Genomic DNA, 26,526 nt, shown 5'->3' with positions numbered 1-26,526 from the left:
GTGTTTGTTTTATAACCCTACTCGATCCATCTCTCAGTTAGGCTCATACAGTATGGCAGGTGAGGGAGAGGGGAAGCTCGTTGACAGATTAAGACACAATCCAATACATTATTCGTCTGCAGTCAGGGAGAGAATTGCCATACACACTTGTAATTATCTGCAGATAGCTTCTACTGTATTCTACCACTTACAAACATTGCAACGAAACAGGAATATAGAAACAGCAGCCATGATATTTAATAGTTTTTCAGCTTGGAACGATCACACCAAACTGATCTGAGATAGGTGATAATGTCAAAACCTGCCATGAAGTCTCTGCATTACTGTCTAATGCAAACCGCTAGCTGAGTCTATCTATTAAAGCAGTAACTGGTCCTCACCGGTACCAGTAGGGAGCGTCGTTGGGGAGGCCTCCTTGGTTGAGGCTCCGCTGCGCCAGGGCCTTTTTCTTGTTTAGGACAAACTCCTGGAGACGCATCTTCACCTCAGTACTGGCCACAGCACCTGCGGGGTGAAGATGGAGAAGACATTGAGAAATACACCAACTGACAAACAATCCTACGAAAAGGTTAAAAATGTAAATCCTCCCTTAAGGCTGCATTCTCTACATTTTAAGCCAGGAGCAAAGTACATGATTGCAACCTCGAAACTAAAACTAGAAAAAAACGCCTCACAGTTTTTGCCTCCGCCAACCAGTCAAGGTGCAGTTTACATCCATGTCTGTCTAGACTCATATAATATTTATAGTGAAGACTTTGAAGGAGTCAAATAAAAGGTATTAAATGTATTTTCCTTGTATGTGTTCACATGTTTGGTCGATAAAGCTGATTCTGATAGAAAACAAAGTTGTAGCCGTGACAGTAGACAAAGCTTCAGATATGGATGTTGCTGCGAAGAAGCTACAAATTCTAAAACATGGATGCTTCACACACACAGAAGATCTTTACAATCACCACAGTTTCAAGGTGGACACCCAAGATTAGTGTCATCAATTCAGTCTCTGATCAAATGTCAAATATGGTCACAATCTCCTCTTCTGTTCCTGAGTTATGGTGCTGAATAACAGCCAGAAAAGTGATTTTGCAGAACATTATGATTTTTTTAAGTTGACCTTTGACCTTTTGGATATAAAACGTCATCACTTTATTTTATCCTATTAGACATTTGTGTGAAACTTTGTCATCATTAGCGTATGAATTCTTGAGTTATAGCCAAAAACATGTTTTGTGAGGTCACAGTGACCTTTGACCTTTGACCACCAAATTCTAATCAGTTCATCCTTGAGTCCAAGTTTGTGCCAAATTTGAAGAAATTCCCTTATGGGGTCACCGGCACAGAGGCAGACAACAGACAGTTAGTTTGTATTCTGCCATAATGATATCAAACAAGTTTTATTTTTATTGATTTAACAGGATTTTTTTAAAGGTATGTTATGGATATTTTTGGTTTTTTTTGTATATAATTAGACAGTAGAGAGCTGACAGGAAATGAAGGGAGAGTGGTGGTTAGTCCTGGTCAGACTCAAACAAGGAGAACTGCAAATTCATGGTGAGTATGTTAAACACACTAGGCCACAAGGATGGCCCAGTGTGCACCAATATGACCATAATCTTGTAGCCAACTAATGAAGGACATCTGAACAAGAGATGACTGACATTTTGAAGCTAATTAGATTAAGTCTTGTTGTAGCTTCCAAGCTTAAAAAGTGCTGAATAATATCAGGTAATCCCCCCGTCTAGAACTGAACAAATTACTTGATCAGCATAAAATCAATCAGCAAGTGATTTATCAGTGAAAAACACCAAATATTCTCTGGTTTCAGCTTCTCCAATGTGAGGATTTGCTACTTTTCTGTGTTTAACATTATTATAAATGATCTGGGCTGTTGATCATTATGAAGACATCACCTTTTATAAAATTGTGATTGGCATTTTTCACCGTGTTTTGACATTTTAGGAATCAAACGATTAGCCGATTGAGAAAATAATCAGCAGTTTAATCCACGATGAAAATAATCGTTAGTTGCAGCCTTCCCCCACTTATTCATATAATGAATTTATTTCCAGACACAGCCCTGGAGCTTCATTATCACAACCAGAGGAGTGGGACTTAGAAATAATTAAAAATGCAGGAAAAAGACATGAAAACAGTGTAAAATGCGGAGAAAATCAGAAGCACTGAGACTGCACGCACGCAGGTACACGTGAGAGTAAAACACATAGTGCGATCCCTCACACACACACACTCACACACACACACACACATACGCGGATGCAGCCTCGATCTGTAACCACTTTCCATATAGTGTGTAAACTGCTCTCAAGGACTCCTGTCCACTCGCTTTCAATGAACTGTTGAGAGACATCCAGCAGGCAGCGGTAATAACTCGGCTTAGCCCCCGCCAAGGCCACCGGCTAATACAGCTCGTTTACCACAGTAAATACACAGGTTCTCCAAGTAAAATGGAAACACACACACACACACACACACACACATACACACACATATGCACAGAAACACACAAACACACTGTGAATACTGATCTCAACACTCAACGGAGCGTTTTAAATAAGGAGTTCTGAGGTTTAGATCCCCAGCAGATGCCACTAAACAGCCTGACTGTCAAGACAGGAAACTAACATTTTTTTTGTCTGTCATCTGCAGCGGTGGGCGAGATCCTTAAAATCTACGCAAATTCAGTCAGAAGGGAAGCGGTTTCAGGTTTGAAAATCTGACGTGCAACGGTCACGCTGTGATTTACAAGTGAGAAAAAGCGCATTCCGACAAAATCATGATATCTTGTGACTACGACGCCGGGTTGAAATGTGAAAATGAAGGGAGTTAGGGTGAAACTGGATGCTATTGACAAGCTACTAACATGGAATTTGTGGCTGTTTCTTATTCTGTTTCCCTGATATATTTGTGAAAAAACCTCTTGTAGATATTTTTGTTCCGACGACGTCTATTCTCTGGTTTTCTCTCTTCCGAGTTTGTCGCTGCTCTTTATGTGGCGATGTGTGAACTCGTGTTGCATGGAAGGTGAGAAACAAAAAAAAAAAAAAACCCACTAACAATGTGAACCAGGTGTCAGACTCAGTTGCATTTTCAAGCTGTGTTTTAAATTTCAATTAAAGTGTCTAAAAATAAATATGGAAAAAAAAAAACCCACACATGACAGGTTTGATTGGCGAGCGGTGACAGCATCTACAACTTACTCTCTTGGCCTCTTTCCTTGTTCTTAAGCAGCTGCAGTTTTTGCTCCCGTTGCTGTTTCTCCAGCTCCTGCTCCAGACGGTGATTCTCCATTTTCCTCTGGTGCTCCAGCAGCTCCTGCTGGTGCTTCAACGCCAGCAGCTCTTGTTGCTGCTGTAGGGAGAAAAACATCAGCGTCGCGTCAGTAAAAACTTCCACAATCCAGCGCTTGTGGAGCACCTCTGTCTATTCTAATAATCAGTTCATTACTTTCCCTTCTTTTCTTTTTTTTTTTATTTACATTCTACTTCTGGTCTGTTTTAGCTGCCATCTGAAATAATTAAGTCGGACAGCTGTTTAAAGCAATAAAATAAACCCTTTGCAATACTATAAAAACCTCAGGCCACAAGCTTAAGCCATTAAATAAATATAAACAATTAAACTGGGGATGAGGCTTTGCCAAGACACATCATCCAATCTGCTCACTTTTTTTTTTTCAAATAAGAAAAAGTAGAGTGTCAGCTGAATGCTTTAAATGTAAAAAATCTGTGTTTTTCAGGCTTTTATGCCAAAGGAAGAAGTCTGACTGTAGAAAGAGCAAACGCCAGTAGATTGGCTGAGGATTGCTACTCCACGTATGCGAGTGCTCTTTGGACCCAAGGACATATGATGACACTAAAAAAAAAAAAAGACTTATGCTTTGTGATCAATAAGTCATAACCAAAAAATACCAAGGCACACTGCTTTCCAAAAGTTAAAAAGCATTTAATAAACGGGCTTAGCGCCTACGTGTTTCAACTCACAGTCTTCTTCAGGGCCAGGGTGAGTTGAAATGCGTAGGCGTTTATTAAAAGGCTTTTTTTAATTTTTTGCAGAGCAGTACGCCTTGGTATTTTTTGGTTATGACTTATTGATCACAAAGCAAAGTCTAACCTTTCTCGCTTTTTTTTTTTTTTGGGGGTTGGGTGTAGCTTGACGGTTAGTCCTGTAACCAAAAGGTCAGAAATAAATGCCAAAACGTGCCCGCATACACCTCTTCTTCCCGTAAAAGTGTCCTTGAATGAGACCCAGAACTCGCTGCTAATCACTGTGGATAAGAGCATCAATTAAACGCTAGAAATGCAGACTGTTGGTGTTGCACAAAACCTGCTTTCACCTTAATACGTTCCGGCATTAAATCAAGAGCCCCGATTACTCTTTAATGTGTCTATGATATAAAATAAAAAGGCAAGCTGTCTCAACCGGCTACATAATGATCTGTCTCTGACGTGCCAAGGAACCGACACTCTGCCCTCCTCTTCCTCTTATCGTTGCGTCCGATTTGAAGGGGGGGGGGGGGGGGGGATCACATGTTTGGGATAAGTCTGTGAATAAATTAGCGGCTGAAGGTGAGAGGAAGGTGAGGCGAGGGCTCGTGAGAAAAAACCCTGATGAGCACATCGGCGCTCTGGCTGGCGCGCTTCCATCCTTTTTTTTTTTTTTTTTTTTATTTGGCCTTTCAATCAAGGTTTGGGGGATAGGGGGATTGAGTGGGTGGGGAAGGCAGCTCAAAGTAACCCTCCCACCCACACACACACACACAAACACGCAAAACCCTTGTGGCTCGATCGACCGGAGATGTGAGACTTTTTTCCTTTTTTCCCCCCCTTTTGACTCTTAAGAGCTTCAGGATACCTTTCGTTTTATGAGGAGTTCTGCCCCCGTGATGTGGAAGCGGACTGGGCATGCGTGTGACTGTGTGTTTGCTGACATTTGAGAGGATGTGTATGTTTTAATGCCTGTGTGTGTGTGTGTGTGTGTGTGTGTGTGTGCGTGTGTACACATGGGGCTGTGAATGGGGCTGATTGAGGCCGGGCCTCCCTGGCCGGGCTGTGCGTCACTGGCTTCCACCTGAGTGGTCCTGCAGCCCTACCACAGGCCAGACGGCCCTTCAGACAGTATCGCTCATCCCTGAACATCACAAAACAGACCCGACAGATGAGACTCAGTGGTCTCACAAGAGGAAAAAGGACAGTAAGATACTAAAGTTCATATATATACTACTTCTGACCTGCTGGTTTAATACAATGTGAAATGTATCCGTCCTGAAGCATCTGAAGGTGGCTGCAGATCTCAAACTCATCAAACTAAAAAGTCTAAGATATTGGTGAATGATTAAAAAAAGAATAGAGAGAAAGAGAGGAAAGGGAAGGGGGAGAGGAAAGAGGGAAAATGAGGAGGAAGACAGGAAGACGGCGAGGAAGTAAGAGAGGAGAAGGACAGAAAATAGAGACGTCAGGAAGAGAGGAAAGAAGCGAGGACGGATGAAAAGAAAGACGGAAGATTAGAAGCAGGGAAAGAGGGTGAGGAAGGAGGAGAGGAAAGAAGCAAGAAAAGAAGGGAGACAGGAGGAGAGTGCGTAAGAGAAGAAGAAAAGAAGGAGGATGAGAAGAAATGAAAGAAGAGAAGACAGGAAGAGAAGAAAAAGAAAGACAAGAGGAGGGGAAGAGGGAAGAAGGGAGGAAAAAAGAGAAGGGAAAGAAGAGAGGACAAAATTAAGACAAAAGGGAAGAAGGGAGGAATGAAGAAAGACAGGACAGAAGGGATAAAAGAAAAAAGGAAGGATGACAGTAAGGAGGAGAGAGAGAAAAGAAAGGAGACAGGCAGAAAGGAAAGAATGAAGAAAGGAAGACATGAAGGATGAGGGGGAAAAAAGAGGAGGGCAGGAAGAAGGGAAAAGAAGAAAGAAGGCCAAAAGTGAGGATGAAGGAAAAAAGAAGGATGGAAAGGTTGGAGAGAAGGAAGAGAAGAGAGACGGGAGGACAAAGTAAGTAAGAAAGAGGGCAGAAAGGAGAGGACGAAGGACGAGAAAGTAAGCGAGAAAAGGAGGAGGAGAATAAACAAGGACAGGAAGTAAGAAAGAAAGTAGACAGGAAGGCAGTAAGAAAGGATGAGAGGAAAGAACAAAGACAGAAAGAGACGAGACGAGCGAGGAGTAAAGAAATAAAAAAAAAAGAAAAGAAAAGACCTCCAGCATGAATCAGCTTGCAAATGAGAAAAAAAAAAAAAAACTGCATTCAAACTAATGAAATCCTGCACGTTTCAATCTAATCTCCTTCCCCCACAATCCATTTTTAGACATCCTGAAAAAAATAAGTAGTTCAGCTGTTACAATTCATAATAAAACAGTGATACTCTTAAAAAAAAAAAACAAACACAAGAATATTTTTATATGATATTTCATCCCCACAGGACTACTCCGGTGCTCTCAGGAGCCTCCGTGTATTAAAGCTTCAGAGTGTGGGCGTGCTGATCTAGATTCACTTTGTATTTCCAGGTCACTACCAAACCGGCTCGATATGAGATCCCAGCTGGATCTGCAGTTCGAGATGTAGAGCGATCCTGACTCGAAACACAACAAATCCCGTCCCTTGAAAGATTTTGCTTCTCGTATTGAAGCTTCTTCTTGAACGTACACGATATATATATATATTTGATCTTGAAAGTAGGACTACGGCGGTAGCGGGTTACGTAAGACGTCTGAAGACATCCTTATATTGCTGTTATCCATCTCTGAAGTTGAAGTAAATGGAGCCAAAGTGCCTTCTTGTTCTGTACTCGCCCAGCGAAGTGATTTAAAACCGAGAGAGCCGCTCTCTCTGCTGGTTAGTTTGAGGCGGTTAATGAAGAATCCCGTGGCAGACGATATTAGGAGCTATGAGCAAAGTTTTAAATAGGTTTGGACCTCGGGTCTGCTGGTTTGATGTTGGACTGATGGAGGAGTTAAATGAAAATGTTCTCTTGTTCTTCTGTGCAGCGTTTCCTGGCTGCTGTTGGACTGCAGCTTTAATGACTGATGATGCTATTTTTCCTTGAGAATAAACTATACTCGGATACGCTCGCTGTAATGAATCTTTCGGGAGGCTGTATGTCTACAGGCATCATTTCTGTTGCGATGTGAACATGAGGAGTACGTTTTTATTCAAGTTTGAATTGAGGACATATACGCATATTAAACAAACCTTAAATCATATGTTATATCTTGCTTATCTAGACGCCAAAGATCTTAGTATTCCTCCTCAGGACGTTGAGGTTTAGCAGACTGTGAGATGTTTGTGATTTAGGAGAAACATAAATTGAGTTGCATTTTCTTCTGTACTGTTCTTATTATGCTATATTTCCTGAAATGACTCACAAAAACCCTGAAATATTCTTCTTGAGTGCAGATGATCAGATGGTTGTTTAATTTTGATGTGTTAAATTTGCTAACTTTGTCTCAAAAGCCTGAAAAAGGAGGCAAAACTCACTATTTTATTAGGATTCACTCTAAATTCTGCAGTAAATGTTTTTGTCAGTGATTTATACATTTCATGAAAGTATGAAAATCTGATTTGAAACATTCTCTGAGTTGCTTTTCTTTATGTTTGCCGTATCGTTTCCAATATTCTGTTCATAAATCCTTCAGAAAAGCGAATGATATATACCTTGATGTGTTCCTGGAGCTGGGCCTCGTGCTGACGGGACAGCTGCTCGTGCTGCCGCTGGAACTCGGCGATGAGGATCTGCCGTTGGATCTGCTGCTTCTGCTTCAGGGTCAGCAGCTCCTGTTGTAGCTGCTGTTCCCTCACGGAGGAGCACGGCGAAACCTGCCCGCTTCCTCCCAGGGAGCCCGTGGATTGTTGACCTGGCGGGGAGAGCGAGGACACCTGCTGCTGCTGCTGCTGCTGCTGCTGCTGCTGCTGCTGCTGCTGTTGGTGCTGGTGATGGTCCACGCGCAGGTCCATGGGGATGGCGGCTGGAGGGAGACGCAGGGGCAGCGCCGAGTTGATGTCCACTGAGGGGACGGAGAGGAGAAGAAGAGTTGTGATCACACACTTTGGAGAAGGTGCATCTGCCTTTAAATGATTTGTTCCTACGTATCTGACAGACGTCACAAAGACGAAAAACGGAACACAGCATGTGTCATCTCAACACTCAAGGACACGCTGAACACATCCTGACAATATTTTCTTATATGTGAGGATTTTTTACTGAAGGGAAGCATCCTCTTACAGCTTCTCAATGAGTTTAATTCACTTCAGCTCCTGGCTTATTTTTAGCAACATCAAAACAAGTGAAATAAAGCACAAAGTTTTCTTACAGTCATTGAGTATCTTAGTTGACATCAGTGTTTTTCATTGACAAAAGACTCCTGATGAATAAAGTGCTTTCACTGTGATTAAGCCATTCATCGGTCAGTTCATACTTCTTGTTTGAAATGTAAGAAAAGCAAGAAAATACAAAAAGGAGACAGGAGCAAAGCGTATTGTAAAGCTACAGTAAGAGAAGATACCGTGTAAATATATCTTCCTGTGCATCACAAGGTGTTAGTTACTACGAGTGCGAGAAAAGAGACGTCGTGCAGCTGAATCAGATTTAATCAAAGCTCTGAAATGTTATTTAATGCGTCTACCTGCTCGGGGATGCAGGATGGAACACACACACACACACACAAAAACAAAAAAAAAGATGCCTGTTGGCGTCACACTGCGGGGATATATCAGCATCAAACGCTTTCAAAGGTTATTCAAAGCTTTAAATTCTCTCGTTTTCGCCAGCTGTCCTGCAGTTTTTGTCAGAAAAATACATTAGTGCATATAGTTAGAAACACTATGGTGTGTATATTAATTAAAAACATTAATTAGGGTTGAATCGAATTAGCATTTGATAATAAAACACCTTTTTAGCCATGTGCAACTGAGATCAAAAATGTAGAATCTTTCATTTCTGGCAAAAGATAAGACACTAACCCTGACCTTTGACCTTCTGAAAGCTGGTCAGTCATAGCAGAATCTTCTTCTCCCCCACCACAAAAAAAAAAAAACCTGCAGCACACACACACAGTCAGCGACCGATGCTGCAGTTGAAACCCGGCGACATCTGACAAAGATTGCATTGACCCTGAGAGGTGCAGACCTTGAGCCGGGCCAGCCACCCACAAATCACTGCACAGGAAGCCTTCCAATCACGCGGCTTCCTCCCCATTAAATCTGAATAAATAGGAGTCGATTGGCTGATTATTTACCTACATGTTTACAGAGAGCGCGGCGTGAGCCAGAGATACTTGCCTGGAACTTTGTGTTAATAAAGAGGCAAACACGCCATCAGTGGCACACTTAATAGCGGGGGTGCAGAGCCACTTACATAAGAAAAAAAAAAACACTGCGAGCATTATCCGATGAAAAAATCTACACTTTGAAGCACATATGTCTCAAATCCAGACAGAAAATGGGATGTTACGGTCGCCATCAATCCTTAGATGAACTTAAGTGTGAAAAAAAAAAAAACCTTTTAAAGGAGGCTGCAATGATCATAAATACATGTACTTGTCAAATAGCCACTCAGGGCCCCTCTATGACAGACTGATTTGACGGATGACTGACAAAAATAGACACGTCGTTCTCCGAGGATTGCTCATACCTTTTCGTTTTCAATTTTTTTTTTTGACACGAGACCAAGTATCCTGCATCTGTCGGGCTCCAACACAGACACACACACAAACACACGTACACACACACTCCTCAGATCTGATCTATCATTCGCTGAGACGTGCCACGTTTTGAAAAATAAAGCTATAAAGGCATTCGTAGAAAATTCCTTTAATGGATTGCAGACTTATCAAAAAGCTTGGAAAAGAGCTTTTTTTTTTTTTTCTTCTTTCTTCTGAACATCACTGTCAATGCAGGTGAGCGGTAATCGTGCATCCGAGTGGGTTTTTTTTTTTATAAAGCCATATGGCGCGTTTGAAAACTGCACTTCCTCGTTCAGTGTTGTGCAGCAGGTGAAACGCACAACCCCCCCTCTCCCTCCTCCCCCCCTACACACACACACACACACACACACACCTAGCTATCGTCATCCAATGCCATAGGAGAACAGAGCAACAACATGCAACGGGTCCTCTGGGACCAGCATCATATGAGGGATGACAACAACATATGAGTCAGTAGTCGGCACAGGCTCAGTCGCTACGAGCTTTTAGCCGTTGGTGAATCTGACTAACGAGGTGCCCGATATTTTTAATTAAATGCAGTGACGCCCTCGCGTTTTTTGGCTGTTCTCTGGCCCCCTTTTTTTTGCTCATTTCAGAAGCGACCACGGTTACAGTTTGGCAGTCGATGAGACGAGAAGGAGAAGGAGAGAGAGAGAGAGAGAGAGAGGGCTCGTTAGTAAAGACTAAACTCCTACAGTCGTGAATCATCCTGCGCAGAAAGTTTTGCGATTTTTCATCAGGACACACACACACAAAAAAAAAAACAACAAAAATATAGAAAACTTTTTGTCTGTGGTGACATCTCAGGTTTTGAAATTCTAACTAACTTTTTTTTTTCTTTTTTTTTTTGAGAAGTTGTCTTGCAGCTCGCAGCTACGGCATGATCTCACCTGGATGTATGAGTCACTTTGCAGTTTGAGATCCGCCAAACTATTAAGGAGTCTTCACTGACTTGCTGAGAGGAGAGAGGTCTCCATATTAAGACTTCAGGGTCAGTTTAGAAGCTGACGTCAAAGGTAAACATGCACTGTGACCGCTGACGTACAGGTAGAAAAACCTTTTTGCTCTCGGCGAGTAGAAAGACACGAGAGGAAAGATGTGATTATGACTGAAAACTGCACTTGTCAAAGCGTTGCGACTCCAGTCTTGGCTAATGCGAATCCATAACTCACACACACACACACACACACACACTCCTGCCTGTACAAAATGTTCCTTCTACTGGTATTGAAGTCCCTGACACAAACACACAAACAGCCTCGCACTTATTGATGGTGACGCACGCGAAAAAACACACAAACACACCTCGCATGGCATCGTTGTCGCCGGCGGTGCTAATTGCTCGCCGCACACAAAAGAGGGAGATGCAGAAAGAGAGAGAGAAACAGAGAGAGAGAGAGGGAGAGAGGGGTGGGAATCGGTGGTGTCGTTAAACGTACCCATCAGTGCTCTCCTCCTCCTCCTCCTCTTTCTCAGCAGCTTCCTCTCCTCGTCCTCTTCACCTTATCGCCGCGCCTCCTCCTCCCTTCCTCCTTCAACTCTATCGCGGCGAATGACAGTCGGCTCCCCTTTCCCTGTTCATCTGACTTCTCTTCTCTCCACCTCCGTCACTTTTCGCTCAGCGTTCATCCCCTCTGCTGTTTTAACCTGATGGGCGTTTCTCTCTCTCTCTCTCTCTCTCTCTCTCTCTCTACTCCTTTCTCTCTCCTCCCCTCGTCCCTCGTTTGCCCAGTGGTGACATCACAGGGCAGTCTCAGGCATGCAGCCTGTTTATTCTGCAGCCCTCTGCTTTTCCAGGAACCAACGTCACACACACACACACTCACACACACACACACACACAGAGCACTCACTCTGTCTCTCTCTCTCTCTCTCTCTCCTTACCCTCTCCGCTCTTTTCCTCGCTCAACCTGCTTTCCTTGCTTCCAAGGCCAAGGAAAACCCTGCACGCCGGTTGTAGTGCATCGAATATCTCTGCCTCCTTCTCCCACTCACTTGCAGGCGCCCCAGTCGGCTCCATGTCCCTTCTCTCTCTGCTTATAATAAGCTCTCTCTCTCTCGCTCGCTCTCTCGCTCTCTCTCGTGCGGTTTAATACTGTGTGCTCAAATTCCTGGCCTGGAATTTGCCTGCATTTCCCAAACAAATCAAACCACAAAATGGTTTCATGTGAAGCCGAGTAAGGACTTTCCCCGCAGGGAGGCTCCCGAGACATTTAAATATTGGAGGATCATAATAAAATTAGGGATTAGTATCAGATACGTTTGTTATTGTTGCTTTTTTAACCCAGTCATGCCTTTGATTGATTGTCTTTTTCTGATTTCTCTGCCTTTGTTTTATTGTCATAACATCACGTGGATCTTAATTTGACACTTTGCCGCTTTGTGATTCATTAGATTTTTGTTGTCACGGCGTAACCCTTCTGCAGCAAAGACATATTTCAGTCATAACATGTTCTAACTTATATTAACGGTGACACAAAGTCTGTGCGGTCCATTTTCAGGTGCATGCGTGCATTATGGATATTTATCAGGTTAGAGGTGAAATGATTAGTCAGTTGATTCATTAGATGATTTATTAATCTGCACATTTTGATCATCTATTAATTGTTTAAGTAATTTTTCAAGCAAAAATACCAAAATTCTGATTGTTTCAGCTTCGGAAATGTAAAAATTGTAACCTGAATATTTTTGGGGGCTTTTTGTGCAGCTGCGGCTCAGAGATCAGCGGAAGTGTTCTCGGGAAAGATACTGAACCTCAAATTGCTCCTGAAGGCCGTGCCATCGGTGTGTGTTCGAATGAGCGTTAGAAACTCCTCCTGATGAACAGGTTTGCACCTTGCATGGCAGCCTCTGCTATCAGTGTATGAATGTATATGTGAATGTTGTGCATGTAGTGCAAAGTGCTTTGAGTGGTTGGAAAAGTAGAAAATCGCTCTATAAGTGCAGTCCATTTACCATTTATCACGCTTTGGACTGTTCATTTAACAAAGCAAGCAATATGAATGTCACTTTGGGCTCCGGGAAACTATTTTACAGCGTTTTTTGGACCAAACTATTCATTGATTTATTGAGGAAATACTCAGCAGATTAATCAGTAATGAAAATAATCATTAGCTGCAGCACTATATGAGGTCAAACTCAATAAAAGGCAAGACAGTTGCAGTACAGTTCATTAAAAAACACCATTTTGCTTGAATGACTATCGAGAAACCAACATTAATAACCCGAATCATGCATGCATGCACGCTGTTGAGCAGCTTATATATATATATATATATATATATATATATATATAAAAAAAAAACACGGCCAATGTGAAGCCTATCAGACTAACTTGGCTGCCACTTGACAAAGATAAACTCTGATATCAGCACATCTTTGTATACAAGCAGTGACGTCAAACCTGTACCTTGGTTTACTGATGTGCGCCAGATAGAAGACAATATGGGGGCACTTGCAGAAAACCAAAACAAAGACAAACGTGTCGTCTCGGGGGAGACCAGAGGAGCTCTTACACAACGTTACCTGGATCAACGCACGTCTGACAAGAGTTTGTCAGGACTGAAGGCACTGTCTCTAAATAAAGTTTCCTTCAGGATCTGAAGCCTGATTCAGATCAGACTTCAGAGAGAAAAAGAGAAAGACTAGAGACCTCGCATTTCTGCTCCTATCCTCTTCTTTCCTTTGAGTATTTTTGAAAGTTTCCTGAAGTTTGATGTGGAACATTTTTTAAGCATGAGAGGGAATCTCCACGACAGTTGCATATAATTCATGATTTGAACAACTCTTTGGAACCGCTCTCCATCTGAGAACTAGCAGGTTCCTCTCTTCGCTACCCTCCATCCTCCTGCTTCTTCTTCTTCTTAGTGCCCTATCCTCCGGCCCAGCTCTGCGTCCTTCCCCAGTTCAGTAGCTCCCTCCCACCTTTCTCCCCTCCATCTCCCCGCAACAAATCACAATCTGTTTACAACCCCTCGGGCGCACTCCACAACTCTTCTGGCTCCAATTGCAGATCTATTTATACCAGACAATGCGGAGGGCTGGCGTCTCTGATTTGAGACTTGGTTCGTCGAGTGTATATCCCACGGTCTGACTGCCTGAACACCACACTCGTTAGGCTTAATAGATGTCATACTGAGCCAAGCAAAGCTGTTTAGAGCAGCCTCAGTAAAAATGTGGCTGAGATCTTTTCTTTTTCTTTAACCATGCAAAGAGATGACAAAAAGGAGACGATATTCTGCACAGGGTTTCACAGTGAATTTAGCAGCAGGGCGAGATGAGAGGCAACAAGTAGCACATCTGTTGATGGTGGAAAATAGCTGCGGTCGGTTTACTGATTGGTCTCTGAGGGTGGGTTGGGTGAACATCAGCCTACGTTACTTTCTCCCGCTGACTCTCAGCTGCTCTGAATTAGAGTTTTCCCTTCATGCAAGCCTCGGGAGAAGATAAGAGGCCGATTGTGATCTCGCTCTCCGAAATGGCACCGTGACCTCTTAAAAAAAAAAAAAAAAAAAAAAAAAAGCCGAGGCGGGACAGACGGAGAAGGGAAAAGAAACAGGGAGGGCGTGACGGAGGGACGTGTTGAGGTGCAGCGAGTTGTTCTGCCAAAAGCAAGCTTCGACTTGTCGCAAGGCTCGGTGACATCATGCAACGGTCTGCAGCGTCGCAGCTTGAGAGGAAGGAGAGGGGTGAAAGGGAGGCAGAGACACAACATGGGAGACGTAGAGGGGGAAGACGTGCGAGGGTTGAGGGGCACTACGTGCAGAAGTCCATCTGAGCCTTTGGCCCGGGACTCGAGTCCTGAGTTTCCTCACGGAGGACTGAAAGATAGAACGACCTATGACTGCACTGATTAGGGAGAGGGAATGATGGGTTGTTTTCAGAGAGCAGAAATATGACGTGCACTGTATTGAGCTGTCTTTCTTGGGTGTTTGGATCCTTTTTATATATATATATATATATATATATAACTCTTCAAATACATAAAGGTAATAATTATCTTTTAAAAGGAAAATAGTGGAAAATGCCCGCCAAAAAGCTGACTAACAGCTCAAAAACATACAACTTATAGTGATAGAACAGCGAGAAAAACAGTAAATCTTTGCATTTGAAGTCACTGTTTTGCATTTTTGCTTAATAAAAGAGTTCATTTTCTTTCAATCAACTTATTGTCTAAACATTATTCCAAACAGACTTCTACAAACTTATCATAAGGTCGAACGATCAGTTAAATAAATCCTGCTGAAGACTGAAGGTCAAGGTATCAAAAAAAAAGGAGTCACTAAGCAACAGCAACAACTGGTACTACTTAGTGTGAAGCCAGACTCAGGTGTTTTGCTTTGATTCGTGGAGGTCGCCCTGCAGGTGCAGCAAACCGCTGCTTTTTGCATTCCATCTGGATCTGACTACGTGAAGCGTTCAGGACTTTAACCACGCAACACTTTAATTTTGCTTTCACTAGAAAAGTACTCCAAGCTGGAGGGCAGGGATGCCACGAAGTAGCGGAGTTAATGCTCTTGGACAGGTGCTTCGGTGAGGTCCGGGTCACACACACACACACACACAAAAACACACACATACACACACTATCAACATAGAGGCCAAACGCTCCGTATCCAAGACAACAGATTTCGAGAATATCTGATGAAGTCACTCCAGTGAATTTCAATATTTTATCAGCCTAGCCGGAGGCACGCAGAAAAAAAAAATCACCCCCGTCAACAACATGAGAGAACATGTGAAGCCTCGGTGAGGTTCGGGACGAAGATAAAAAAAAAAAAATGAAACTTAGTGGTTGTTTATTTATTTTTTCTGATGCAACAGGCTGGCTGAGCTCTGACACCTCGCTGTACCGCTTCACCTTCACCTGCTCGCTGCTGATCTGCCAGATCACAGACCACAGAAAAGCTTGAGCGCGGCGTGGTGAGTAAATGATGAATTGCACTTTTTTTTTTACTATTTTCATTATTCTTGAAGAGGGAAAAAAAAAATCCGAATCGTGCGCTGTGGTGAAAGAGTTTAAACGTGCTCATTATGGAATTAGATAATGCATTATGCATATATTACCTCAGACTCATTTCTCCTTCAGATTACCTCATCTCCTTCTGTGCCCCTTTTGGTTTCTGTACTCTCAGCTCCTTCCTCTTCCTCCTCCTCCTCCTCCTCACTCCTATGATCTTCATTTTTAAAGCTATTGTAAATACAGTAAAACACACAACTGACAGAATACTTGCAGCAGATGGGGATTCAGAGACAGTATTTTCAATATTTTTGCTCACACCAGTACATAAGAAGTAGCTCAAAACCTGATTTATTTTTTTTGGCTATCGAACTGTCTCAGGAATTTGCACAAAATGCATCACCGAGATGCACAACTGCTCATTTCGCTCTGTGTTTCTGGCAGGTTTTCCTCTTGAGAACAGTTTCACGTAATCTCACAAACAGCGCGCCTACATTCGGACCCGCTCGCTTTTCCATTCAACAAAATGGGCACTTGTGAGATAACTGCATAAACACAACATGCAGGAGTTGGCGTGGACTCTTCTCTAGACTTCCAGAAAGCTGTCAGCTTTTACAATGAGATGTTTGTGAGTTGATTATTTCTCCGGCGAGGGCTGTTCGAACGCGAGCTGAGCTTTTGCAGGTGAGATTATAATTGGGCTGAAACACACACACACACACACATCCTGAGAAGAACACACATGCATGCAAAGTCACGCGGGATGTGGTTAATAGTGAAATTACATAGGTGCACACACACACACACACACACACACACACACACACAGAGGCTTTGGTTTACAGAAGCTCATGCACACACACATATACACAAACACATAGTGTCCAACCTGTTGGGATGTGGTTGAGCGCCGATGTCTTCAGAACCTCCAGCGGCTGCTCCTTTCCCAGGATCCCCTCTGTGGGAGAGAGAGAACACTCCGCTTCAAATATGGTCCGCAACATTGAGACGAGCTTCCAGCGACAAACCTGCTAATCAGGCAGTTAAGAGTCCGAGCCGAGCCGGCGGGCTTCAGGTCATCAGCACGGTGGCGAGCGCATGCCGCGGTGCCGCTAACGCCGCCCGAGCCACCGACTGATCCATGAGCCCGCTGAAAGAGCGAGCTGTGAATTCGCGGAGATCCCTTGGCTGCCGAGTTGCCCTAGAATCAGCTTGAAATGTGAGGGATACTGAGGGAGCAGCCTTCATCGGCTCGTGTGTGAGTTCGGTGTGCGAGAGGAGGGATGTTGGAGCTCGACTGATACTGCCTGTGCTCAGCATAGCAAATGTGGCTGGCAGCAGCGGCAGAGAGAGATGGGGAGGGGGGGGGGGGGGGGGGAGAGGAGAGGAGAGGGGGGGGGAGATGGTGGAGAGGAGGAGAGGGAGGGAGAGAGGTAAAAATAGCTCACCCTTTTGTGTATAACAGCACATGCGGAGCGCGCACACACACACACAACGCACACACATGCAGACACAAAGACACACTGCACTCCTCTCCTGTGTGTGCGTGCGTGTGTGTGTGTGTGTGTGTGTGTGTGTGTATGCATGCGTGTCCGTGGGTGTGTGTGTGTGTGTGTGTGTGTGTGTGTGCAAGTGTGTAGGCTGTAATTATAGTGGCAACATGAAAAGGCTTTTGTAGCTGCCGAGCCCTGGGAAGACATGGCTATAAAAAGCAGAGCGACAGAGAGGGGTGGAGGAGGAGGAGGAGGAGGAGGAGGAGAAGAAGAAGGAGGAGGAGGAAGAGGACGCATCGGGTGGGGGGGGGGGGGGGGGGAGAGGGGGGAAGACAGAGGTAAGGAGGGGAGAGAGGAGAGGGAGGCGAGGAGGAGGATGAGGCGATGGAAAGATGGAGGAAAAACAACGAAACGGCGCAAAAAAAAAAGGGAGGAGAGGATGGAATTGACATGAATCGCAAGTGCACAAAAAGCTGACCCCCACACACATGTATATATATATATACATATATATACATATATATAAATAAAATATGTATTTTTAGCTATTCATGAGCACCTGATCCATATATATTCTCAGTACAAGGCTTAAACACATCTGAGGCACACAAACATGCAATTATTCCTTTGGATGGGAGATGAAAACCCATGTAAAATCCCTTTGGAGGAATAAAAGAGAGGAAAACAGGCGAGCGTCTCACTGTGCATGATCTATTTCTGAAATTCTCTCAGGACCAGACATACACACAGACACACATACACTTAATTAGCCGTGAAGCTCAAGGATGCATCGTACATCTGATTGTGTGCGTGTGTGCGCACGCGTGTGTGTGTGTGTGTGTGTGTGTGTGTGTGTGTGTTCGTCTCGCACCACTTTGCATGAATGGCTGCACCTCTGATGCACCAATCCCTGCGAGGACTTGGGTGTGGACGGGATCACGTTTGGTCCTGCTCGAAACAAATCTCAACGCACGCACTGAGTTTATTTACCTAAATCGTCTCACCGCTGGCTGCCAGATATTGCTGCTGCCTGATGTATTGTCATGAAAAACAACAACAAAAAAAAAAACACAACCTCAACGCGGATGCCATTCAAATAACTTTTGCTCGTGTGCATACGCGGTGTCAGACTTTATGTAAAAAGGTGCGAAAAGAACAAACAGGTGGCCGCGCCGCCTCACACGTCCGCGCCTCTCCAAAAACAAACACATCCCCATCAAGGATAGTTGATATCTCTTGACGAGCCCATTCAAATGGCACACACGCTGCTTCGTTTTGCAATGGAAATGAGGTGCATCTGTGTGTGATGACACCTGTGGCTCGGAGTAATTCTACGCCGGGTTTTGCACAAATTGCTGGTAGCAGCTTTACATCTTAAGTGTGGGGAATAGGGAGGAGGAGGAAGGGAAGGGGGGGGAGGACAGATGTCTTTGTCTGTGGTTAGTTTGACAAAGCGTATAAGCTTTCAGTCCAAAACCGCACCGCTGTTACCCGAGATGCACGTGGAGGGAGCACAGGTGTGTACAAACAAGACGACACACATCCCGAAGAGTCAGAGCGGGGAGACACGAGGGAGAGCGACGTAAAAATGAAGAGGAGAAGTGTCCTATACCTTGGCAACAGGGTCCATCAGTCTTGAATGTAGCCTAGTTACCCAGCAGCCCCCTCCTCCCCTCCAGCTCCTTCTCTCTCTCTCTTTCTCTCCATCCTCCTCTCTTCTTGGTCCCACTGGGCAAGCATCGGGAGACGGGGGAGCTATAAATAGCCTCGGCTAGCCCGAGGCGGAGAGTCAGTCAACTCAAGCTAATGCAGCTCCGGCTCGTCGAAAAAAAAACATGCATGTTATGATCGGCAGAGTAAATGGTGAAGGATGCAGGAGTAATGAGATAACCAAATGGTGGGGGAGAGCTTTGTGGTGGTTTTGTGACAGCGTGAGGAGACAGGAGAGTTTGACCCGGTCTCAGCGTGGACGGCGTACTGCGTGTTGACAGAGGCCTTTTGTTGTGTAGGGAGAAATGAGACGTCTGTGTGTGTGTGTGTGTGTGTGCGCCACTGTGGCCGTTTACAAAGCGAGACAGTGACAGAGAGAGAAAGAGAAAGAGAGGAAGGATGCTCCAGCCTCATTACATTCACTGCACTTCCGTTCTGGCTGCTTCGTCCAGGGTGACTCCAGCGAGCAAGGTGAACCAGACAGGAACAATACGATTAATCAAACACGCCTCTCCTTGAAGGGCCTTTTCCTCTGGGTCGCAAATTTGCTTCCCGAGGGCACCGGCTGACGTCATGGCGACTGATAAAAAGAGAATGGGTGACCCCTGTGTGAGCCCGCCACCAGTTTGCGTCCCGTGAACGGTCGGAAACAACCATCTGACCCTCATTTCATGCTGGTAGAGTCGGAAAAACACGGTGGTAATGCAATTTGGTGTGGTGTGTCTAAGCGCTTCTTTGTGCTCCTCGGTGAATGCTGTCATTTGATATAAAATCACAAATTAGTTATGAATTGGTAATTACACTGCGGGTGTCTGTTGCACGTCCAAAACACATTACAGTCAGGAGGTCAGCGGACCAATGGAGAGACACAAAAAAAAAAACTGCAGAGATGCTGCAGCTGAAAGTGGATGCACAAAGTCACAAAAACTAACAAACTGTTGGATATAGAAAGATGAGCTCCACAGCAATTCCTGCATTAAATTCAGATTTATGAATTTAATATTACTGTTGGATAAGGGTTTGTATGTGATTTGTTAGCTCATTTATAATTTAAGGAGTGAGCGTTCAAAACTAGTGTTCAAAAAGCAGTAAATTTATGTGTGTAAGCTGCCACTTGATTAAGAGCGTTCGGTCAAAACAAACCGGAGGTGGATAAAACCTGCAGAGACACCTCTGGTTTGTCTGATCGGACTTTAACAAGCTTTTTCTACTGTTGTACTGGTTCATTTTGTTCCTGATCATAGGAAACTAAACAGCTAAATGAAATATAACTTCAACCCTCAGATTTCTGATTTGGTTTGGTTAACTTTTTTGGTTAACTTTTGACTGGATTTCGAGATTTAACACTGTGAAGAGGTCGTTATAACGCACCCTTTGGCAGCCGCATTGGAGGCTCCAAAAGCTCTTGGGCATCAGAGCATCAAAATTGTGTTTCTAACCATCCAGATCAATCTGCCCATTGTCTTTCCCTGACTAGGCTTCAACCCCCTGCAGTGACCCAGTGAAGCGCTACAGAAAATGGATAGATGCATGAATTATTGAATTTTATCTTCATCTAGACTGATTTTGCTACTATTTGCACACTGTCGAGTCTTAACGGACGTCCGTGATGGTGCCGCGCATGGTTGCTAAGAGATTTGTGATGCAACTGTAAAGCTTCGGTCGCTAGGCCGAATGCTTCACAACAACAAACACCCACAACGTGTGAGATGACAGTTGCTCTGCATCTACTATGCAGAGGGAGTAACAGGTGCATCAATATGACTTTTATTAATATCTTTTATATTTTTTCATGTTTCAAGTCCAGGAATAGATCAAACTTTGATCTGCTCACATAATGGTAGCATTTCCTTGATGCCCAGGCCAGACATCTATGTTTCGTGTCAGGCATTGTGGAGCACTATGTCAAAAAGGCACAAGGATGGGGCTCCGAGGCGGCGGTGTAAACCGTAATTGCCGCTGACAGCTCGTTGAGAGGACACACTGTATCCCGTTTCTCGGCTGGCACGAGACAAAAGACATGGGGACAAAAGATGCGTCCCGTTCCTTTCATTAGCTCATGTTCCCTCTCTGCTGTCTCTGTCCTAATACCAATTAAAAACAGAGCTTTTCTAATGTTCCAGGGCGTCCACCCTGTATAAAGGCCATGATGAGGTGTTTGTTTTTGGAGGGGGGATGGGTGCAACGGGGACGAGGTGGGAGCACGAGGACAAAGCCGAGCTTGTGCGTGTAGGGGGGTCGGTCGCCGCACGAGAGACCCCTCTGGGTTTGTTCTAGGATGGACTGGTAGTCATGTTCAGCCAAGTTGGTGGCACATGGGAGGACAGAACTGACAAACTGTCTGGCTGGCAGGAAACTCATCTCTGTTCACTGGTTCCAGCGAGGGAGGGAGGGTGCGGCATTGTGGGAACACGCCGCTGAAGTGCATTTTGCAATCTGCCACAATTTCGTAATTTGGCTTTGTAAGATAGAAACAACATGTCAGCACAAGTGGACGGCATACAAACGTGACAATAAGGCAATGAAATTACCTTCGATGAGGCTCATGCTCATATCACAATGACCGCTGTACAAAAGAGGCAGCGGTTGTGTCATGCATGCACTTGTCCCATGCTCCATTTTTAGCAGCACGACACACGGCAGCGCACCGCTCAGTCGTGAAGAGGAGAATCAACACGGGAGACCAAAAATAATGATTGTTTGTCCGCCATGCACACACGTGCGCATATCTTGTGTGTGTGTGCTTCTAAAAATAGACTCAGGGATAAGCCGGGCCCTCTTTATTGCAGTGAAAGCTTTTAACCCCTTCACCCCTGGATTTAAGCAGTGTGATGTGTGATCGCGTGCATTTGGAGAAGTGGATGAAAAGGGGTCACTGAATGGCTGTATAATGGGAAGAAAGATGAGAGAAATGTAAATTTAAAGCAGAAAACGTGTTTAAACTTTGGTCTTTTATACATATTTCTATAGGCAATCACTGCAGAGGAGTGTTTACTTTCATTTTACTTTAAATCTCTGAGATTCTCACTTCACAATCCAACAATTACACACTTGTCGTGCCTACTGTAGGTCAACCATGGCCTTGTTGGATCACTGAGCAGCTCTGCTTGACCAGTTTCCTTACTTTCTTTTACTGGGTGAAAGAAAAGTGCTTCTCATTCACTTTTTCCATTTACTAGCCAGTCGGGGATTCAAGCCAGTGATCTTCCAGTCCCAAGACTGTTCCTTAAATCTCTAGGCCACTGCTGCCTCCTTAATAGTATCTGGCAGGTGTAATAAAAAGCAAATCCATAATATAGACTTATTGCCATCCAGAGATCTGTGTGCATACTGTACTGCAGTGTTTATCAAAGACAGGGCTGAGACCAAAGATGGTTCACATGAGGCAAAAATGGGAGAAAGCTGTTGGCTGTCAAAAATGAAAATATACAATCATGAGGGGGAAAAACACAGGTAAACAGTTACCATTATGTAGAAATAAATGGTAGTTTAAGATGTCAAAATCCTAAAGAGAAAATTATATCCCTGCAAGTAATCATGTTTCAGTCTCTAACATTCGTGATAAGGGGAAGTACAAGACTGCCAGCAGCAGGGTGATAGTGCAGGTTTTATTAGAGCCTGCCCTAATAAACCCACAAGATTAGTTTTTGGTCATGACAACTATTACCTTGAGAACATAAGAGCCAAAGACATAGAGGGTCAAACACAGCCTCCACCATTTTTTGTCATGATCACAAGAGATGCAGGCGTTTAACACCTATGACACCAGAGACCTTCTACACCCCTGGGTACCATCTCTTGTAGGTGACATCAGCAATGTAAGATTGTTTATTTGTGAGTACACACATGCCTGTACAGTATGGTACACTGCCTCTTGTGTCATTTTTCCTACACCAGCGAGGGAAAACCCTACACCTGGGTATATGTGTGTGTGTGTTGTGTTATACGCTTCACTATGTCGTCCGTAGTTCTGTTGACGTCAGCAGCGGTCCCTCGCTATTCCTGCCCAAACTCCCAACAGACCACAAAGCAAAAGTGCACAATAACACCAGTACAATCCAGCAAAAAACTTCCAGTTTTTAGACTGGATTCAGAAAAGAAACAGATTATAGTGCTTAAAGAAATTGTTTGAAATTTTGGTAAATATGTTAATTTGAATTTTTGGCGAGAATTACATGAGAAGATCAATGCCACACTCATGTCTATACAGTAAATAGAGTAGGCAGGATATTAGAGCTGCAACAAATTATTATTTTCATTATCGATTAATCTGATTAGTTGTTTGGTCTATAAAATGACAGAAAATGGCAAAAAAAATGTCCATTACAGTCAAGTCTTAATGGACGTCCATGTTGGTGCCACGCATGGTTTCTAGGAGTTTTGTGATGTAACCTGAAAGGCCGAATGCTTCACAACAACAAACTCCGACAATGTGTGAGATGACAGCTGCTCTGCATCTACTATGCATAGAGAGTAACAGGTGCATCAATATGACTTTTATTACTTTCTTTTATGTTTTTCATGTTTCAAGTCCATTGAATGGATCACACTTTGATCTGCTCACATAACAGTAGCATTGCCTTGATGCCCAGGCCGGACATTCATGTTTCGTGTCAGGCATTGTGGAGCACCTTGTCAAAAAGGCACAAGGATGGGGCTCCGAGGCGGCAGTGTAAACCGTAATTGCCGCTGACAGCTCATTGGCAGAACACACTGTATCCCGTTTCTCAGCTGGGACGAGACAAAAGACACGGGGACAAAAGACACAGGGAAAATAATAATTTGGGGCAACAAATTATTATTATCATTATCGATTTATCCAATTAGTTGTTTGGTCTATAAAATCACAGAAAATGGTGAAAAATGTCCATCACGGTCGAGTCTTAATGGACGTCCATGATGGTGTTGCACATGGTTGCTAGGAGATTTGTGATGCAACTATAAAGCTTTGGTCGCTAGGTCGAATGCCTAGCGAAAACGCAAAAAGGCACAAGGATGGGGCAGCAGTGTAAACCGTAATTGCCGCTGACAGCTCATTGGCAGAACACACTGTATCCCGTTTCTCGGCTGGGACGAGACAAAAGACACGGGGACAAAAGATGCGTCCCGTTCCTTTCATTAGCTCATGTTCCCTCTCTGCAGTCTCTGTCCTTATACTAATTACAAACAGAGCTTTTCTAACGTACCGGGGCGTCCACCCTGTATAAAGGCCATGATGAGGTGTTTGTTTTTGGAGGGGGATGGGTGGGTCATCACAGTTTTCCAGAGCCCAAGAACACGCCCTTAAATGACTGATTTTGTCCAACCAGCAACAAAACCCCAAAATATTTAGTTTACAGTGCTATAAAAAGAAAGGTAAGCAGTAAATCCTCTAACTGGATTACTGAAACAATTAATTGCTTGTCAAAGTAGTTGCCAATTAATTTTCTGTCGATTGACTAATCGAATTAAAAAAGAAAGCTAAGCTAAGAAGTTAGCAAACAATCGGATTTTGTTACTTTAGGACAGGAAGACTAGTCACTTCCCCCCATTTCCAGTCTTTATGCTAAGCTAAACTAACATAACCGTTCTTGTACAGTATGAAAAATACTTTCTAAAGGGCTAAATAACCCATCACAGTGAACTTGAAGCTTTTATCTGCTGTGGTCAATTTCTATACTACCCTACAATGGCAAAATGTAGTAAGCCAAATACACATTCATAGTCAAAACTGAGTTAAAACAATTTTAAACATTTTTAAAATTGGTTTTACTACATAAAAATAATAATTATGCCTCAGAAATGTGTAATTTCCATGAAAACAGGGCGTAAATTAGCAGTAACTAACCCATGGATCCCACCGGGCACATCTGTGTTGCGTTCTGGCTCCAATAAGACTTTTAAATTCAGTTGAGCTGTTACTATAGTAATTACGGCAGCCTAGTCAAAGCCTAGTGCCTTTAGGCTACCGTAAATACTGCAGTAGCAGCACAACTAAACTGCCCTATTTTGTTGACTTGCTCAGATTTTGTTGATTTGGTCATTCTCCTTGATTTTTGTGCTTCTACTATGGGTAATTAGGCTACTTAGTCAAATGGTAAATGATCTGTTTTAATATTGTTGATTGTTGATCGGGAGACTGCACACGCTGTTTGATTTTGAAAATGGACCAGATGCTCTATGCTGTTTCTGTGTCCGACTTCCTGCCCATTTGCTCTGTGCAACTTGACGCGGCTTCCATCAAAGATAAACTGGGTGCGTATGTTTAGTGGAGCAGAGCAGAGAACCGCTTCTGGGATGCTTCCGAAACGCGCTGCAGCATGTCTGATCACAGGCACTGACTAGAGCGGCCGTGATCGGCTCCGGCGGCTGCGTCTCAGACACACCTGGAGGGATCAAGCTGTTGGAGCTAAAAACCCGCCAAATTACTAAGCTAAAGTAAGAGAGCTATGTTAAGTCAAAGCTAGTGGTTAGCTGAGGAGATAGCAGTTTTAGGCCTGCGCTGTATGCCTAAAAACACATAAAGTCGGCCTAGAAGCAGCCTCAAATCTTTTAACTTTTAACCTTTTTTGTCATCTTCACAATTTCCGTGGTCATTGCTCTCTGACTTTGAACAGTAGTTTCCTCCTTTGACTGACTGTGTGTTGTCATACCAGGAATGAAAAGTCACCACCAGGAAGTAAGTCTTAAAATCAGGTGGCAATAGAAACTGTACTGTCATCTCATACAGCATATCTTGATTTATTTACCTGCGCAGCCGTTTATTTCAAGTGCGTTTGACACTGCACATGTTTTTAAAACCGACAGAGTAAAGAGATTGCATGCAAATAAGAAATTATGAGGTAGACAGCTAGGTATATAAACAGACTCTTAAAATTCCACTTTAACCCGTCCATATAAATAATGTCTTACCTAATGCACAAACATGACGTGTTTGTGCAAAACACAAGTCTTTATATGCAAATCAGCGTAGCTACAGTTGCCTGAGGAGACTCATCCGATCTTGACTACCAGCCCAAATGACGCAATCTCCTCACCTGTACTCATTACTGTTTATTTTATTGTGTTTTACTTTCCTCTCTGTTCTTGTTGTATTTGAAGGCTGTATATATACCTAGAAACTGTTGCGCTTGTAACCTAGATACCGCTGAGCCTTCGAGGAAAGGAGCACTGTGTCAAGTTCGCCGGTTCAGAGCCGTAAAAGGCGCTCACACCCACACAGACCCTGCAAAATAAAGCGGTAGAAATCTAATCTGAACACACTTTATATGCTGCCGTAGACATGCTTTTAATAGAGTTTGTAGAATGCGTTAATTTTTTATTTCTGCATATAACAATGTAAAGTTCAACCCTCTCATTCACAAATAATCCCTTACTGTACCTGGCACTTACCACTTGCTGGCCTCAGTGTGTGTGTGTGTGTGTGTGTGTGTGTGTGTGGATGACTCATATGCAGACCCAGTTTTTGCTCCAGTGGTAAACACTGCAGACTTTCCTGGAAAGCCTGTGCACTTCTGACTAAGACAAAAACTAATCGTTGCCAGCAAGTGGCATCACCTTCCCTCTTTAATAAGACACTGTAACACCTGAGGAAGCTGGCTGCTCTTTTTAAACTCATGTCTTCATCTTCACTTACAGCTCGTTTCGCCAGCGTCAGGTTTCACCACTAAGCATCTGAAGTG

The 26,526-nt window shown here is 43.7% G+C and overlaps 1 protein-coding gene across 5 annotated transcripts in view; it reads right to left on the bottom strand.

Annotated features, from left to right (window-relative positions):
- LOC122976328 (histone deacetylase 4-like) overlaps nt 1-26,526 on the bottom strand; it is a 62,469-nt gene that overhangs the window by 25,057 nt on the left and 10,886 nt on the right. For 2 of the 5 annotated variants that reach the window (XM_044344737.1, XM_044344738.1), the window contains exons 3-6: nt 16,552-16,620; nt 7,656-8,005; nt 3,216-3,366; nt 381-504 (exon numbers count right to left, since the gene is read on the bottom strand). In XM_044344737.1, coding sequence (XP_044200672.1) covers nt 381-504; nt 3,216-3,366; nt 7,656-8,005; nt 16,552-16,620 — 694 coding nt within the window. Of the gene's footprint in view, nt 1-380; nt 505-3,215; nt 3,367-7,655; nt 8,006-11,142; nt 11,177-16,551; nt 16,682-26,526 lie in introns of those variants that run through there. The other 3 variants (XM_044344736.1, XM_044344741.1, XM_044344740.1) reach the window with 3 other exon arrangements.

This window comes from Thunnus albacares, chromosome 24 (genome assembly GCF_914725855.1).
Source record: "Thunnus albacares chromosome 24, fThuAlb1.1, whole genome shotgun sequence".
In the NCBI taxonomy this organism is placed as follows: Eukaryota; Metazoa; Chordata; class Actinopteri; order Scombriformes; family Scombridae; genus Thunnus; species Thunnus albacares.
This window is presented reverse-complemented; position numbering and strand designations above follow the sequence as displayed.